We start from the raw sequence: 18,628 nt of genomic DNA on the forward strand, positions 1-18,628 counted from the left end.
TGGAAACCCTTTAAGCAGTGTTCAGAAAGGATAGATCTGGTTAGGTTAGGTTGACGTGGGTTAGGGTAGGATAAGTTTGGTTAGGTTAGATGTGCACGAGGCCAGCTATTCTGAACATTGCTCTTATAAACGTGACGGTCTAATCAGTGCTCGATAAGGTTTGTTTTTCCTCACAAGTGACTGCTAACTGTACCTACATTATATATCAGCTATGTTTATTCAATACCATCGCTGTTAATGCTAGGGTAGATATCAGCATCCTCGGCAAATCTAAGATAGAAAATAACAAACTCTACTACTGCACCTACCACACTCATGAGCAATGCTGATCACATTCTAGATTACTGTAGTTACCAGTCAAAATAATCCGTTTTCTGTCATATAGCAAAGTAGTTTTCTTTCTTACACGTTATAGTAACATTCAGTTAGAAAAAGAAGACCTTCCCAAGGATATATCATAATTACAGATACAAGTCTTAGGAAATATCGGTTTGCACGTACGTATTTATGGCTATGCACGAGATACAGTGTTTAGGCATCACTGGAAGCAGGCTAAACACCTTGCTAGAGACAAACTGTGACTCCAACATTGATTCATGGACACGATGCACGTTCAAAAAATGGTTTATGCCATCCGAAGCACAATATCAACGAATTATACTCACTGGGAGATGAGAGCTGATTTTTTTTAGTTTGTAATTTGATCATTCCGTTTGATTTTTTAAAACATGTATAAGATATATTCATTCTGTGAAGTCACGGAGGATTGAAAAACACTGTAAAACACAAAAAGCTAAGCGGGTTAGTGTTTTGAAGCTACATCGGGATGAGGTTCGAATCTCTGGGAACAGTGGAACGCGCCTGCCTGTGGACGACTCAGTGACTCACACGGGATACACACGAACGGGAGAAGTACTTGGACTGCCTGAGTGTTGATTTCTTGAGGGGATTGTGTACGAGGAGGCCGGTGAAGAGAGAGAAGCAAGGAGAGGCGCTGACAGACAGGCAAAAAAGGTTCTGTAACTGATTCCTTGTGCACGCTGGATAAATTCCGCGAGGGAAGTGTGTGGGAGGAAGCTGGTGAAGAGGAGAGGAGCAAGGAGCAACGCTGCCAGACGAGGAAAGAAGGTACTGTATAACTCATCGTACATGTTGAATTTTCTCGTGGGAATTTAGCAAGTGAAATTGTAAGAAAACGGGAAGAGGGTGGCATTAGACGAGTGGGAGGTGATAAGATATAGCCTGTATGTTATTACGCAAAGGTAGTTTTACAATGATGATTTCTGACCGTAAGTGCGTGGAAGTCTGGTGAAGGGAACGGAAGGACGGCACCGGAGAGGAAGGTTGTGGAAGTGCGCCACCTCCTGCTCTCTCTCCACGTTTTGTAAGGTAATTCTCTCTCCACGTTTTGTAAGGTAATGATTTTTGTTTCATTTATGGAAATAACCTTGAGAGAGCATGCTGGCAAAGGAAAACTGAGCGCTAGAGAAAATGTGGGGCAAAGAAAGGAATAAAAAAAAAAAAAAGATAAAAAAAGATAAACTGTTTCACGGATACTCATCATTTTGTGATAAAGTAAAAAAAGAAGACTAGTTTGGCAAGTGAGAATATAATAAATGTAAATTGGAAGCTTGGTAAAGAAAGTAATGAACATAAGCCGCTTTATAAGAGTGATTAAGTCGTGGAAAAGTTTCATAAGTGTTGCTCTTACAAGCGTAGAGTGTAAAAGTACTACTGTGGTGGATGGGTAATGGTGGGGGGAGGGGGAAGAACACCGCTGCGCGAGTTTTGGAAAGAAAATAAAGAAATATTATCAGCCTCGTGCATGCTGTCCATTTTTCAAGAGTAGCTAAACAATGTGAAAATTTCCGTGCATTCCCTTCCTGCCTCCCTTCAGCGGGCGCCGGGCGGAAGGGAATCAGAGTTTGAATAATTAAACTTTCGAATATCTGGGAAACGAGGCAATACCTTGACTAGTTTAATAAAGCGGCGGTGCTGGCGAAGGGAAAAGTAAAAGAAGGAAAAAAACAAGAACAAATAAACAAAGGCAGGTTATAACTCTCGTGAGTGTGTGTGTGTGTGTGTGTGTGTGTGTGTGTGTGTGTGTAACTGATTACCTATTTGAATTAGTTCGTAATGATTTGATTCCAAATTATAATATTATGTTTCCTTTACCATCTTCGAATTCACGTTAATATAGTTTTTGCAGACATTACTTGCTCCGATGATGCATTCCACTTAGCTATTATGAATACTGCTGGTGCGACGTGTGTGTGTGTGTGTGTGTGTGTGTGTACGTGCATCAGGCCCCGCGCTGCTGTGTGAGGTGGTGTTCGGTGAAGAGAATTAAGCTTCCTCCTCAATATTGCAACTCGTGCCTCGTCCATTAAAGGGAAGGAAAAATAGTCGAGTGTTGAATTCACCTCATCGCGATTAGTAATTATAGCGGAAAGGTACAATTCTCGGGAATGGTGAATTTTGACGCTACCAATTTTTACAAACGATATCTACAAGCGATTGGAAAATACGGAAGTGACCAAATGTTTTACTGCACAAAGGCCAGTGAGAGAAATGATAAGCGCGCCACTAAGAGCATTGTCAAGCCTGCCTCCGGACGCCATTGTGTTGTTTAGTATATTATCTGTTAACGCAACGACGACGCGAGGGACGGAAGATGAAGGAGGAACGTAAAAAAAGCCACAGTAAAGCAAGATAGAAACACTCCCGCCAAGGCTCCCCCTCCCCCATGCCGACCCCCGACCGCCCGCCAGGTGTGGGCAGGTGGAAGCGATGAGATTCACGCTTTTTCACCTTTAATAAAAGTTGCCGCTGCTCTTTTGTGCCTCCGATTCATGTACAAAGCGAGTGTTGTATATCAAGTTTATTTTATTTATTATTATTATTTTTTTTTTCTACAAAGGAGTGATTCAACGGAGATACTTTTACTTACATTTTGTTTGATTTTTTTTTGTTACGGGAATCTTAAGAATTTTTCAGCCGAGAGGGGAGGGAGCATGAGGAGCAGAAGCACGAACTGTTTACACTGTATACACTGGCCAAACATACATACGGACACACACACACACACACACACACACACACACACACACACACACACACACACACACACACACACACACACACACACACACACACACACACACACGTACGTACATACATATATAGCAAGTTTATTAAAAAAGAGCTTCCATCTGTAAAAATGTCATTAGCGTCGATAACAAGCGGACTGTGTATTATAAGTAACGTGTTTATTTTTTGTGACTTTTGTATTTATTAGTGTATTGAGTTTAGTTAGTCATTATTATCATTATTTTTTTTAATCGGAGCAAAGTTATGAGCTAATATGTTACTGTAATTTGAATGACACCAATAAAAATGGCGGAGCATCAGATTGTGGGGGGAAAATAGATAATAAACCAGAGTGACTAGAGAGAGAGAGAGAGAGAGAGAGAGAGAGAGAGAGAGAGAGAGAGAGAGAGAGAGAGAGAGAATAGTTGCCTTTTTGAATACTAAGAATAGAATACAGGCCGGAATATGAGAGAGAGAGAGAGAGAGAGAGAGAGAGAGAGAGAGAGAGAGAGAGAGAGAGAGAGAGAGAGCGCCAGCCATCGCCCCCTCAGTGCTTGGCGGGGGCAGCCTCAACAGGAGACGCGTGGGAGTCGCATCATCTGTTATAACACGGATTGTCAAGACCCGAAAATACTCCCCTCTTCCCCCCCGCCCCCAGCCCCGCCCCCTCTGCCCCCCTGGCCTTGCACATGTCTCCCCCACGCCGCCCCTTCCCCAGTACTGTCCTGACGATGCCCTTGGAGCCTGTGGTGGCAATGGGCCGGATTTGTTCTCGTGGTGGGATTTGTGACTCGTCCTCCTCTTCCTCTTCGTCGTGTAGGTGCTCGCCCAGAATCTCCGCCTCGTCCTCTTGAAGGTGGTGTCTTCGTCTTCGCCTTCTCAAATCCTCAACTTCCTCTTCCTCTTCCTCGTCCTCACCGTCCTCCTCCTCCTCCACCTCCTCTTCCTCCTCCTCCTCTATCAGGTCCTCCTCGATGATGACATCCTCGCCAGGGACATGTGTGATTCGCTTCCTAGCAGGTACAAGGGCCCGCCGGTCGTGGTAGGGGTCGTCCGCCAGGGCCCCGATGCTGTATACGTCGCCGCCGCATCCACCAATCTCCGGGTCGTATCTGCGGGAGGAGATTGCAAAGGAGAGGGTCGAACTTCAAACATCTAGCGTGCTCATTCCTGCACTGTCTGGGTAGTGAAGTAATATTAGTGCTTTTCATCAGAGGGTTTGGTTAAGTTAGGTGAGGTTGGGTTGGGTTGGTAAGGATAAGTTAGGTTCAGTTGGGTTGGTTAGGATAAAAGTTAGGTTAGGTTAGGTTGCGTTAGATTATGTCAGGTTTGGGTTAGGTTAGGTTAGGTTAGGTTTAGGCCCAATTCTCTTAATTTCACGGTAGATGCCTCCATTCTCTGCATCACAATTACAATAAAACTTTTAACCCAGATAGAAATAGTGTCTCGAAATGAATAGGCTAAGGTGATTTCCATAATATCCTCACATTTCAAACGAGCTGTAGTGGAAGTAGTGGAAGTAACTAGTTTTCTAGACTCTCTTTTGTAATTGCAGTAAGTGTAAAGATTTTGCATCGCTAATGGAGAGAAACATTCATTATGTGGATCTCACTTTAATTATCTCTGCTGGACCTGGAAGTAGTTCTGATGGGAATGCAAAGTGTGTGTGTGTGTACCAGCCACAGACAGAACAGAACCGACATGAGAACAATGAAGGGAAAGGTAAGATTATCGTGTGTTAAACGTCAAATACACAAGCTCGAGTAACTTCTCAGAAATATTTCAAATGGCTAAGTGTTTTTGCCCCTAACCTCTCTCTCTCTCTCTCTCTCTCTCTCTCTCTCTCTCTCTCTCTCTCTCTCTCTCTCTCTAACCTGAGGTAGGAACCGCGGCCAGCTCCCACGGCCACCACCGCCACAAATCCCACTCCGCCACCACCAGCCGGCGCCTCTTCCTCCATCTGTCGCCCGCACTTGCCCGGCGTCAGAGCCTGGCTGAACCTGGGGGTAACGGGGGGTGAGTAGGAAGGAGCGTGAGTGTGACGTGAGATGCTGGTGTAGACGGTTCAATGTTGGTGGTGTGTGTGTGGTGTGTGTGTGTGTGTGTGTGTGTGTGTGTGTGTGTGTGTGTGTGTGTGTGTGTGTGTGTGTGTGTGTGCGTGAGTGAAAATGTCACGGTGTGTGTTTATGGTTGTCTTTGGTTGTCTATTGATGTTTGGAGAGTTCTATTATTGATTAGATTGGCAGGTAAAGAGACAGAGAAACACACACACACACACACACACACACACACACACACACACACACACACACACACACACACACACACACACACACACACACACACACGCGCGACAAAATTAGAGAAACTGACTTCAGAGACAGACAGACGGAGCTATCCAGCCTTCCATCCACTCGGCCAGGCAGGCAGACAGACAGACAGACAGACAGCCAGCTCATTAAGTCCAGACAAGGTAACCGACATGAGCTTGGCAGACTGGCGGAGAGGAGGACGGGGAGGCAAACTCACCTGCGGGATTATTACCTTTGCGAGTAGATGACGTTGGGCCTCCTGATGGGGAAGTCCAGGGATCGGGGGATGATGTGGTGTAGGTGTGGCTTGCCCGTGTCCAGGTAGTCCCCTTCCTGGCGGCACACGCGGATCAGCACTACCACCACCACGGACAGCAGGATGAACACACACATGCAGCCCACGGCGATGTAGATAACCAGCTCCATGTCGTCTGGCTTCTTCACAGCGGCGTGCACGTGATGCTTCTCACCCGAGGACCTCTTGGTGAGAATCTTTTCCAAGTAAAAGATTTCTTGCGAGATCTCCAGCAGTGTGGTGTTGGCCTCCGCCAGTGTGCGCAGCCGCCGCTCCACCTCGGGGTTCTTAAGCGTGTCCAGGCTGATGTTCACCATGAAGGTCTTGTCGCAGAACACTGATGGCACGAACACGTCCTCGTAGTCCACCGACAGCTTGGAGGACAGCGCCGCCTTCAGGAAGGTGACGAAGGCTGACATGCGCTGCTTGATGACTGAACAGTTCCGTCCAGCACCAGCACGAACCAGCGGTACCTGGACGCGGCGGCTGTGAGGGGCCTGCTGTCGTGCCGCACCACCTCTTGGGGCTCGGGCGGCGGCCCCACTTCTTCCACTTCCCCCACCACCTCTTCGGACTCCGGGGAGATGGTGTCAAATATTTCGATGTTAAATTTGTTGGTTTCTTTTCGAGGCGAAAGTGTTGGGCGACTTCTGCTTCGTGCAGACTTTGTGGTGGGTCTGGCACGGCCGCCCGCCCCGTCTGTGGCGTTAACAATCTGGTCGCCTTCCCCGTCCGAGGCGAGGTCGTGGTGCTGCAGGATGGAGATCGCCAGCAGCAGGTCGCTGGTGGCCTCCTCCTCCTTGGCCGCCAGCTCCAGTTCCAGGGCGTCCAGATCCACTGGAGGACCGCCGCCCACTCGTGTGCCGTTCATGCCGCCTTCTGTCGAATCTCCGGGAAAGGGAGTCATTTCCTGGTGATCAGTGTCTGGCTGGGTGCCGCTCCTCCCTCCGTCCTCCACCGCGGCCCCCCTTGATTGGGAGTCTGGGAGCCCCTCCGAGGCTTCCTCTATTGACTCTCCCTCCACAACCCATTCACTTGGAAAATCTCTTGCCGGTTTCTTGTTCTGATTGTCCTCAGAGTGCAAGGCTGAGGGCCGCGCAGGACGCTCCGTGGCGTTCCACAGCCTCTCCGCCAACAGGGCCTCGTCCAGAGGATCTTCAATATCCTCAGCGGATTCTTCTGGCAGACCCATGTACCGGCTGCCCTCGTCCTGCCACAACGCTTTGTACTCTCCGAGGAACGCCCTGTCGCCTCCCGCTTGCCTGAACGTACTGGGGGACAACCCCAGCTCCCCAGGGGTGTCTTCTCGTGGGACTGGGAAGCGGCGCCCTCTGCCGCCAGAGGTGACGCCGGTGGTGGTCTTGAGCACTCGTCGGTGTTTCCGGCGTCCGTTCGGGGCTTCCTGGCGCGGCTGAGATATTCTCTTTGGAACGGGAAGTGTTGGGAGCGACGCCGTGGGGGGTGTGGGTGGCGGCGTGGAGGGGGGCGGGTCTGGCCACAGCGGCCTCAAAGGGGGAAGAGGAGCCGAGGGAGGAAGGTTTAGTATACTGCCTCTTTCCGTGTGTCCGTAGAGCACCGCCGCAGGTGTGGTGGAGGGCCCTTGGTGTCCCTGCGGTCCCCGGAAGGCTGAGCCTGCTGAGACGCCCGCCTGGGTGTGGTGGAAGGAAGACGAATGGAAGAATTGCAGTGAAGTGGAAGACTGTGATGCGCGGGGCGTGGTGGGCGCCGTGCCCTCAAGCTGTGCTCTGCCCTGTAATGCATTTACTCTCGGCACTTCATTCTGGGCGCGGAGGGGCGTGACCAGCAGCGGGCGGCTTCGGCCTTGGGGCGGGGGCGGCTCCTCTCCTTGCCCGGTATTGATTGCATCTCCCTCGCCCGTCCGCCCGCCTGAAGGCAGAGTTGGGTCATTCAGTGGTTAGGGCAGGTGGCTTTGTGGCTACCACACCTGCCTCCTCGAGGCTGTGTGTGTGTGTGTGTGTGTGTGTGTGTGTGTGTGTGTGTGTGTGTGTGTGTGTGTGTGCGCGCGCGCGCGCTTGTGTGCGTTTGCGTTTGCGTGTGTGTGCGTGTGCGCGCTTGCGCGCTTAGTTGTACTAGCAGCAGTTACAGTTGTAACATTATTAGAGTATGTCTTTTTGATCATTAAATGTAAATCTTTATCATCGATGTTTTCATAAATCATAAACACAAAACCTCACCAGCAACAACGCCGCGAGCACTCACCAGTAGCGGGGGTGCAGGCGGTCAGCAGCAGCAGGAGCAGCAGCAGGAACAGCAGGCGACTCTGCTCTCTCCACATGGTTGCCTCGTTAGTCTGTCGAAGAGGAGCGTACACACACACACACACACACACACACACACACACACACACACACACACACACACACACACACACACACACACACACAAGCAGTATTAGAACACTGAATATACATGATGTACGATGAATGTATACACACTTAAATTATTTACATAAGCCCACATACGTAAATTCATACCTTGATACACACACATACGTACACACACACACACACACACACACACACACACACACACACACACACACACACACACACACACACACCAGCGAAACTTCAGTGGTGCGGAATGAAATCTTTACGAGGGTGCTCACAATTAGGGAGAAATGTCGGCACAACTCTGGTAGAAATTGTCATGGTGCCATTCTAAAATTTAAATTAACGTGAGAATAGAACTCGGTAATTAGATACGGAGCTTTTATTCTCTCATTGGAAAACATGACGGGCGGGTTTTTAATTGTAGGAGGGCGATTATTAAGTTGAAGCGGCGTTTATGATGGTTAAGTTATCACTCACTTGGCGGAGGTGATACTCAGAGCTTCAGTTTTTTTAAAAGAAACAAAACTGAAAGGAAAAAAAGAGGCCTCCAATGTAATTAACTAACCTTATCTCTTATCTTTGCTTACCTTTCTTTATTTTGCTTACCTGAATCTAATCTAACTTAATTTTAGTCCACTCAACCTAACCTAACCTAACCTTATCTTTATTTTACTTACCCAAATCTACCTTAACGTAATTTTTAATCAACCTAACTTCACCTAACCTAACCCCAACCTACCCTACCCTACCTTACGCTACCTTACCCTACCATATCCTAACTTATCTTTGCCCAGATGAGGTGCACGTGGAATACCTGATCGTGATGAGATGCGGTATTAATTAGAAAACAGCGGTGATGGCAGTATACTTAGATTAAACTCATCAATCATACACGTGTCCTTGGCGAGATGGGAAGATGAATGTGGCTCAGGAAATTAACACGCGTACCTCCATAAAATTGAGTTGGTATTGCTTTCCGACTTACGACCGCCATTCCTCCAAGTTTGCCTGATCAGTAGGTGTGGAGAGGAACCGTCTTCATCACGCCCGTAGTCTGAAACGCTTTGCTCTTTCACCATCACTAATTTCCATAGGCTGCTGTTGAAGATACTCGTGTTATTAAGGGTAACTTTTATGGCTCTATTGATGGACGGGCAAAATCCGGGTTATTATAAGGAAAACTATCTTGAAAACCCAGCTAGTCGTCTCTGTGGCCTTGGAAAACTGTGGTAAGAAAAGAAGGTGTTTCCTCCTCGGCGCGATAGGAGATTAGCGTGTCTTATGATATTACAACCTTCATAAAATTAAGTCATTATTCCCTCCTGAGTTGTGGCTGCATTACTCTGAGGAGTCTAAGTAATCAGTTGCAGTGGATTAGAAACTCGAATCCTCAGCGTGGCGGAAGATAAATTTAGCTGTTTGAATTAATACCACCGTGATCTGGGTTGTTACTGCCTCTCTCAGTGGCAGAGACTGTTCCAACGAGTTAATCTGATTAGTAGTGACGTGTTGGAATCCCTTAAATGCATGGCGTGAGACGTAAAAGATGAAAATGGCTTTTGAAATTAATAGCACCGTGAAAATCCGATTATTATTTCTTGAAGTGACCGCAGTTCATCCAAGGGGTTTATCTTAGCCGTTGTGGATGCATCTCGTGAATAACTGACGTGACTGAAGATAAATGACGCTGTTGAAATGTATACCGTCATGAAAACAAACTCATTACTACCTCATCGTGACTGTAATCGCTCCGAGACGTTTATCTAATCAGAAGTCGAGGATTAGCGTCGATCCTTGGCGTGGCTGAAGATAAATGTCGCTGTTGGAATTAATACCGTCACTGCAAGAGAGATATCAAGACTCCTCATTGCCTTCTTAACGGAGTGATAACAGTTGGCGCATGTTTATCTAATCAGTTGTGAATTAGCGCCAGTTGAATCTCTGGAGTGTCTATAGATAAACGTGCCTATTTGATTTAATACCGTAGCGATAAGAGAGACATGTTAATAGTTATCATTACCTTCTTAACTGAATGATAGCGATTAGTGTGTTTATTTAGTCAGTATTCGTAAAACAGCATCCTTTGAATCCCAGGTATGATCATAAGATAAATGTCACTGTTGAAATTAACCCCTTCAATACTGGGACACATTTTTACCTTTAGATTTGGAAAGATTAGACCATTTTATTGACATTAGGAAGGGTCTATGGAAGTCAGAAGATTAATGGACACGGCCTTCACTATTCTAATCCCCCACATAAGAGTCTGAAGCTTTGTAAAATCACTAAATAGTTAGCAGAATGAATATTGAAACGCGTAATGGTGCTCAAGGAATTAACACCAAAGCGGCGAGAGAGATATCAAGAGTTGTCATTGCCTTTCTGAGTGAGTGACCGCGATTGGTGTGAGTTGATCTAATAAGCAATGCCGGTTGAGTGCCGCTGCATCCTCTGAAGTGAAGGGCGCGGTGGCTGGCGTAGGGAATGAAATGTAAATCTTGCCTCGAGTGATAAAAGGCTTGTGCAGGAGGAGAGAAGAGCAGAATTAATGTAAGTCGATGCCGGTGTAGCAGGAGAAGCAGCAGCAGCAACAGCCAGCCCGCCTAACTTCCAGCTTGATTAATGGAGGCTCATTCTGTAGCGTGATGTTGTTTTGTCATTGCAGAGACGGTGAGGATTCCAAGCGGCGGGAATTCTGAACAGTTTCCTCTTATTATTGCGTCGTTATGTTGCTGCGTTATTTTGGTGAGATTTCGATATATTTAGACCGTTTCCTCCCTGTGTTCCAATTTGTGATGTGTTATTTTGTTGTTTTAGCAAGATCCAGATTTATTTAGAGCGTTTTCTGCGTGTGTTCCATTGTATGTTGTGTTGCTTTCTTGTTTTTGCGAGATTTGTATATATTTTGACCATTTCCTCCCTGTGTTCCAATTTGTGATGTGTTATTTTGTTGTTTCAGCAAGTTTTAGGTATATTTAGATAATTTTCTGCCTATGTTCTATTGTGTGTTGTGTTGTTTTCTTATTTTGGTGAGATTTGGGTATATTTTGACCATTTCCTCCCTGTGTTCCAATTTGTGTTGTGTTGCATCCTTATTTTGGTGAGATTTGAATATATTTAGAGTATTGCATTCTTGTCTTCCATTGTGTGTTGTGTTGCTGCTTTATTTTAGCGAGTTTCAGATTTATTTAAAGTATTCCGTTCTTGTGTTCAAATTTATGTTGTGTTGCTTCGTCATTTTAACAATACTCGGGTGGGTGAAGTGTAATTTTTCCTTGTATCATTATGTATCTCTAATTATTTGTGATTTTAGCGGAATTGGTAACTCGAAACAGTGTATATTCCTGACTTATAACATAAAATGAAAAGAAAAAAAAGCTCCCGTGGTAATGCATCGCTATTTCGTTCTATTTAAGTTGGAAAAAAAAAAAGATGATACAGAACATTATCCACGTGTCACATTGTATCATTATTTCGGGGAGAGTTACCGGAAGATGGAAGCGCAAATTTGTCACCTTGTTTGTCAGTCGTGCATCACTTTACTGCGTTACTGTGGCGAGATGTACACAATTCAGAACACGTTTCCAGTTCCAGCACACCAAAGTTATTCACGTAGATAATGAGAGGCAAACACGTACTCAGATTTGGCACTTCACCTGGTACCGTTATCTTTTGTTATTGGAGAGAGAGAGAGAGAGAGAGAGAGAGAGAGAGAGAGAGAGAGAGAGAGAGAGAGAGAATATCCAAAACGCCTCCATCATTAGTAACTACATCAACGCACAAGTTATTCACACAGCCCTGTACTGGGAAAGGCAAGATTCAACACTAATTCTGTCATATTCCATCAGATTTTGTATTTATTTGCGTACTTATTCATTTATTTATCTACCTGTCTACTCATTTATGCATTTATTGAGAGAATTGATTTGTTGAGAGAGAGAGAGAGAGAGAGAGAGAGAGAGAGAGAGAGAGAGAGAGAGACTACAAATAACTATAAAGAGGCTCAAGATATTTGTGTGTATACTTCCTACGAGACAAAAGCTTATGTTTCGTCTTTTCCTTGATATATTTTGCTATTTGTGTGATGCGGGGAGGACCTAAAATAACCTTCAGTAATAACTATGAAGACACTCAGCTTATTCTTGTACATGATTCCAGGGAAACAAGAGCTCAGATTTAATACTCCTTTTGTCCTCCATTTTCTTTTTTTTTTTTTTTTCGGTATTAGCTGAACAGCAAAAAGCTCTTTAGTAAAAATTTTAGACGCGTTATTCGTATTGATAAATTTTGGAAAACAAGAGCTCGTGTAGAAAAAAAGTGGGGTGTGGGGGGGAAGAGAGAAAGAGAGAGAAAGAGAGAAAAAAAAACTAGTTCGTGTATAAAATTCGAGGGAAAAAATAGCTTAGATTTAATACTTTTGTTTCTCTTTGTATCATAATGTTATTTTTTGACGGTGAGTAGAAAAAAGTCCTGAAATAAAAGAAAGAAAAAAATCCATAGACACTCTTATTTGTGTTGACAGTTCCTGGGAAACAAAAGGGAATATTCAGAACTCGTTCACTGCCTTCCATTGTTTTATTATTTTTAGCAGGTCGGCGTAAATCCCAAGAGCTTCCTTTATTTTTAACTCCTTCAGTAGTTGGACGCTTGTTTTTTTTTTTTTTTTCCATGGGTATCATTAGACGATTTTATTTGCAGTAGGAAAGGTCTATGGAGGTCAAAAGATTAATAGCCACAGTCTTCACTATTGAAATCCCCACATAAGTTTCTGAAGGTGTATAAAATCGTCAAATAGTAAGCAGAATGAATATGAAAACGCGTCATAGTACTGAAGGGGTTAAGAGCAAAGACAGCAGTCCTCCGCGTGGGTAATTGCTGAGAAACATGAGCTTAAATTTAACACTTTCTCTCGCCTATTTACCCAAAGCTCCCGGGAACACAACAAATGGCCTTGACACGCAAAAATAAAAGAGGCAAACCCCGAACACTTTCCGCGTGCTAACGAGCCTCAGCACTCCAAATTATGAATGTAGAAAATGCAGAAGGAAACACAAGCCTTAATATACAACGCTTATAGATTAGTCACCCTTAAAGTTAAGCGTGCGAGAAAATGGAGTGTGGAGTATGAGTAATTGAAACAAAATATGGCGTGATACTTAGAGAATGTCATGAGAAGTACGTACATAATTATTCTACTGACAGTTGTGGAAAATTCATAATGGAGTGTGGAGTATGAGTAATTGAAACAAAATATGGCGTGATACTTAGAGAATGTCATGAGAAGTACGTACATAATTATTCTACTGACAGTTGTGGAAAATTCATAATCTTCTGTAATAAGGACCATGTGTTCTTTACAACTATAACCACTGTCCAAGGTATGAATGAATTTAGTTACTGCTGACTTCACTCGCTGCTAGGTAGAAAAAAAACCAGACATTGAATGATTAAATGTACACAAATTAATAGAGAAAGGAACTAAAAAGTGAAAAATATAAATCAACATAGTTTTTTCATGGCCATTACATAATAACTAAGCTGTATCTCTTTCTGATACACAAAATTAATGTAGTGTTTCCCACAGATCTTGTTTTAGATCTGCCGCTAGAGGACAGCCTCAGATGCAAACAATAAGCAGTCACCAGTTGAGCGCCACGTTTGTATCACACCACCACCACCACCACCACCACAACAAGGACACACCCGGCCCCGCTGCAGCCACCCTCAGAGAACAAGAAAACCTAACTGGTCTCTAGGTGAGTCTTGCACTTATTGAGGCTTTGTAAAGAGCGTCCCTAGAGAGAGAGAGAGAGAGAGAGAGAGAGAGAGAGAGAGAGAGAGAGAGAGAGAGAGAGAGAGAGAGCCTTGTTGGTCTGGGAAGCACTGGTCACAAAAACAACAGCAACGTGGTCTGATCTTTGTCTTCTAATGAGTTCAGAGCATCAATATAAATTCAATGCTGAGTCTCGCTTCTTACAACATTCCCTTGGCTGGTGCTCATGGGCTTGTTATTGTTATTGTTGTTGTTGTTGTTGTTGTTGGTTGGCCATGTTACCGTATGGGCTATTCTTAAACCTTGTGACACCCGCGAACTTATACTTTAAAGCTCCTACGACAAATTTACACTGTTTACGAAATATTCAGGAAAAAATATACATAATTTTCAAGGTTTATCGCGAGTGGTGTTGATTCTCGCTCTGACCTGGTAGAGAAGCGATCCAGGTGTGACGTCACGACACTTCCGGCTAATTACCAGGCGGGATTATCGTGACTCCCAATAACCTATCAGGAGGAGGAGGAGGAGGAGGAGGAGGAGGAGGAGGAGGAGGGGCAGCAAGAGAAGAAGAGTCTGAACTGTTAAATGAGAGGGAGAGGAGGGAAGAGGTACCTATTTAATGAAGGGACAAGAAGAGGAGGAAGAAGAGGAGCATAAAGAGGAGGAGGATCGACTCAGTTGATAAAAGAGAAGAATAAGAGTAGAGAAGAGGCAACTATTTGCTTAAAAGACTGTAGGAGAGGCAGAAAGAAGAGGAGGAGGAGGAGGAGGAGGAGAGAGTTAGCTAATAAAGAGAGAGAGAGAGAGAGAGAGAGAGGAGAAAAGCAACTTGTTTGAAGGAGAAACGGAATAGAAAAGTAGAGGTGTTGAAGTACAGGAGGAGGAGGAGGAGGAAGAGGAGGAGGAGGAGGAAGAGGAGGAGGAGGAAGAGGAGGAGGAGAGAAGGAGGAGGAAGAGGAGGAGGAGGAGGAGGAGGAGGAGAGAAGGAGGAGACGAAGAGGAGGAAAGAGAAAAATAGGAGAATATGACATGACAGGAGAGGAAGAAAAAAACAACCATTCGACTGAGCAAGAGAGAGAGAGAGAGAGAGAGAGAGAGAGAGAGAGAGAGAGAGAGAGAGAGAGAGAGAGAGAGGACATTTGGATAGAACAGTCTGCCTTGAAATTATGAAGTGATGCGTGGGTGTCCTGTCCATCCTCCCTTTCCTCCACTTCCCTTCCCTTCCCTCCTCTTCCCTTCCCTTCCCTTCCTTTCCCTCCCCTTCCCTCGTCTTCCTTCCTCCTTTCCTCCCTCCTCTCCTTCCTTCCTTTCCTCCCCTTCCTCCCATTCTCTCCCATTCCCATTTCTTTACGAGCAGAGTCGGCTAGGCCATTCCCACGCCCGTCTCTTCTCGAATGCGTTTGTCCATCATTGCTTTTTGCCTCTCTCTCTCTCTCTCTCTCTCTCTCTCTCTCTCTCTCTCTCTCTCTCTCTCTCTCGTGAATGGCGATTGTGTGTGCAGTTTATGTCCTAATTCTGAGAGAGAGAGAGAGAGAGAGAGAGAGAGAGAGAGAGAGAGAGAGAGAGAGAGAGAGGAGAGAGGGAAGACCATATAAATCATTTCTTCATCTCTACCTTCATCTTCTTCCCTTAAAAAACACACAAAGGGAAGGAAAGTAAACACGAACAATGGGAAGGAGTCACGAACGGAAAGGGATAAAAAAAAAAAAAAGGAAGACGTGTAGAAAGAGAAAGGAGAAAAGGAGAAACGAAAAAAGAAAATGAAGAAAAAAAAACACGTTAAGGAAGTAAGGGAACAAGTAACTAAATGAGAGGACATCACGAACAGAGGAGAAGGGGAGGGGAAGAGATAAATGTAGGAGGAAAGAAGAGGAAAGAAGAGCCAAGGGAGAATAGGAGGATCAGTAGTGCTGGTTGGGAAGTTTCTGTTTTGGGATGGGAAGAGAAAGCAGGCAGGGAAGAGGAAAGGAAGAGGAAGAGAAGGCAAGGGAAGAGGAAGAGAAGAGGCAGGACAGTATAAAAGTGCCCAGGTTTCAGTGTGGATGAGGAAGAGGGATGCAGAGAGAGAAAAGAAGGAAGAGGAAGAGAGGAAGAGAAGAAGAGAAGGAGGAGGATAAAAGTAAGGATAAAGGAAAGTAGTAGGATGGAAACCTCTAGTTGGGAAGGTTCTGTGAGTAAGGAAATAGGATGAGAAGGAAGAGGAAGAGAAGGGAAGGAAAAGGAAGGAGGAAAAGAAGGAAGGGAAGAAATTACTAGGATGGACAGCACTAGTTAGGAAGATTCTGTGGGTCAGGGAATAGGATGAAAAGGAAGAGGAAGAGAAGGGAAGGAAAAGAAGGAAGGGAAAAATGTAGTAGGATGGGGACACCTAGTTGGTATAAGGGGAATAGGAAGAGGAAAAATGGGGAAAGGGGAAGTAGTGACCGGGCTTGCATACTGAAACGATATCCTAGCATCCTCCCATCCTCCCATCCTCCCATCCTTCCATTCCATTATCTCCAGCCCTACGCCTCCTTTGTACCCGTGTTATTGATGCACGTGATAATGTAGCCGACTGGAAAATATGGATTCACGGCCTGGACGACAATGGAGGCAGGAGGATTAATACGGAAGGACGAGTACGAGGAGGAGGTGGAAGAGGAGGAGGAGGAGGATGAGCAGGAGTTGGAGTATGAGCAGGAAGACAAGGAGTGGGTCTCTTATAGGGGGCGTGTCCAATCTTGACAAAGACATCAAGGTTCCTGCATAAATATCCTTTAGCTGTAACGTACTGTGTCCTTTTGTGTCCTTTTTGCAATGTCGTGTTTTCTGAAGGAGTGTCTATTTTGTATTTTTAGTTCAGAGACTCGTGTTTTCAGCCTGACGCTTTGTTCTCTTGTCAAAAGGCTATAGAGATGATTAGACGCGCTCTCACTGGTGTTCCTTTTGTCCTTTATCACAGATGGCGCAGAGTCCTTGTTTGAAATATCACGAAAGCATGCCTGTAATCCCTAACAACTTCCACAGTAGCTGGTTGAGGGTAGTTAAGATAAGGCGGCGGAGCGTTTGAGCATACCCGTCCCCTGATCTATTATTGTGGACGCTCCAGTTGGTCGTAAATAAAAGAAAACGACACACACTGCACATGCCAAATTATTCAGAGCAGAGATGCACTACCAGCCTTTCCATTTACAAAGTCTCAAAATGTTTCCCGAGTGGAGCTAAAGCATTTAATTTACATAGTCGTTTTTCCGCACCGTCTCCAAATGTTTTCTGCTGAGTCCTACGTTTTATTTGCTTTAGTTCTTTTGCTTTCTGCGTCAGCGTGCCCCTTTACCGCTCGACTGCAGTTGTGGCGTGAAGGTGAAATAGTGTATTGTCAGTGAGAGAAGGAGCGGTGCATTTTGTGTGTTCCCTGATCGAGTTCTTTGTCCGTGATGCGAGGGAGAAACTAATTTGATTGGTTGAATGGATGTCGGTGAAATAGAAAATGGATCATGTTGAGGGGGACTTTATGGGATAGGCTGAGTGGCTGTGACGTGGAGTGGAAACTTATCATTATTGGTCACTTATGGATCGTAACGCTTCACTTGGAGTTCACACGGGAGGTTGTGGTGTTGAGGAGGGAAAACATGACTGAAGTTGTGTAAGCGGTTTTCTTTATGTTTCTTGTCGCTGTTTCATTTCTTTGTGATGCGTTCTCTGTGCATTACATTTTCTGTTCAGTTTCTTGTCTGTTCAATAGTTTTTTTTTTTCTGTATATAATGTTTATGATGTGTTTTTTGTCGTTTTGTGTTTTGTGTTAATGTGTTTTCTGTTCAATATTTTTATTTTTGTGTGTTTTCTCTTTGCAATATCTTCTTTTATCTATCATTTATTTCACTATCTTATTTTATTTTACTTATTTTCTCTGTGTAATATGTTTAGTGCTCGATACGTTTCCAGTGCAACGAATGAGTCTCCTTTCTACGTAATGCGTCTTCCGTTCACTGTGTTTCTTGTGTTGTGGTTTTATGTGGCATACTTCTGTTTGTGCAGTGTATTTACTCTAATGTTTTGTTCTCTCTCTCTCTCTCTCTCTCTCTCTCTCTCTCTCTCTCTCTCTCTCTCTCTCTCTCTCTCTCTCTCTCTCTCTCTCTCTCTCTCTCTCTCTCTCTCTCTCTCTCTCTGTGTGTGTGTGTGTGTGTGTGTGTGTGTGTCATCCGTCTGTTTGTCTGTCTGTCTCTCTATCAGTGTGTGTGTGTGTGTGTGTGTGTGTGTGTGTGTGTGGTGCGTTGTCTGGGCCAGCGGTGCGGGGTTGCCAGTTGGGTACATGGACAGATTCTCCTTAAATGTGTTTCTGCGTAATGTATTTTCTTTACAACGCGTTTTCTTTAACATATTTTGGTCATTGCATTTTTCTTTAATCCGTTTTCTGTGTAATGTGTTTTCGTTACGATTTCTCTTCGGCAACGTGGTATATTTTTTTCTTTACCTCGCGTTTTTATTTCGAATCCAGATAAAGCATACCCTGGAAATCCCCCCAAAAAGAGCATTGGAACCTTTTTGTGTAGAAGCGATAGGCAAATATGAACGCTTTCACTCATTTAGGGGGACGCGAGGGGTACCTGACGTAGGCTGATATCCAGTATGCTATCAATGAAACGTCCTTTTTATCAACAGCTCTACCACCCAGAAATGTTTGCCGCTTGTAACTGGCACCTCTGATAGAAACGTCTGTCCCCTGCGTGTGTGTGTGTGTGTGTGTGTGTGTGTGTGTGTGAGAGAGAGAGAGAGAGAGAGAGAGAGAGAGAGAGAGAGAGAGAGAGAGAGAGAGAGAGA

At 44.9% G+C, this 18,628-nt stretch overlaps 1 protein-coding gene and 1 long non-coding RNA gene across 2 annotated transcripts in view; one reads left to right on the forward strand and one right to left on the reverse strand.

The window, feature by feature from the left end:
• Window positions 1-986: 986 nt before the first annotated feature.
• The window catches only part of LOC123511010, a 30,465-nt gene continuing 12,823 nt past the window's right edge, over window positions 987-18,628 (forward strand). Inside the window, exons 1-3 of the long non-coding RNA XR_006676685.1 lie at window positions 987-1,128; window positions 1,295-1,389; window positions 13,636-13,807. This is a non-coding gene — a long non-coding RNA (uncharacterized LOC123511010). The remainder of the gene's footprint in view (window positions 1,129-1,294; window positions 1,390-13,635; window positions 13,808-18,628) is intronic.
• LOC123511007 overlaps window positions 3,554-18,628 on the reverse strand; it is a 44,342-nt gene continuing 29,267 nt past the window's right edge. The window contains 5 exon segments of the mRNA XM_045266631.1: window positions 3,554-4,202; window positions 4,965-5,090; window positions 5,635-6,142; window positions 6,145-7,584; window positions 7,918-8,008. Of these exon segments, the coding sequence (XP_045122566.1) occupies window positions 3,686-4,202; window positions 4,965-5,090; window positions 5,635-6,142; window positions 6,145-7,584; window positions 7,918-7,993 (2,667 nt within the window). The 5' untranslated portion in view covers window positions 7,994-8,008 and the 3' untranslated portion in view covers window positions 3,554-3,685.

The sequence above is a fragment of the Portunus trituberculatus genome, chromosome 30, assembly GCF_017591435.1.
Source record: "Portunus trituberculatus isolate SZX2019 chromosome 30, ASM1759143v1, whole genome shotgun sequence".
NCBI classification, from domain to species: Eukaryota; Metazoa; Arthropoda; class Malacostraca; order Decapoda; family Portunidae; genus Portunus; species Portunus trituberculatus.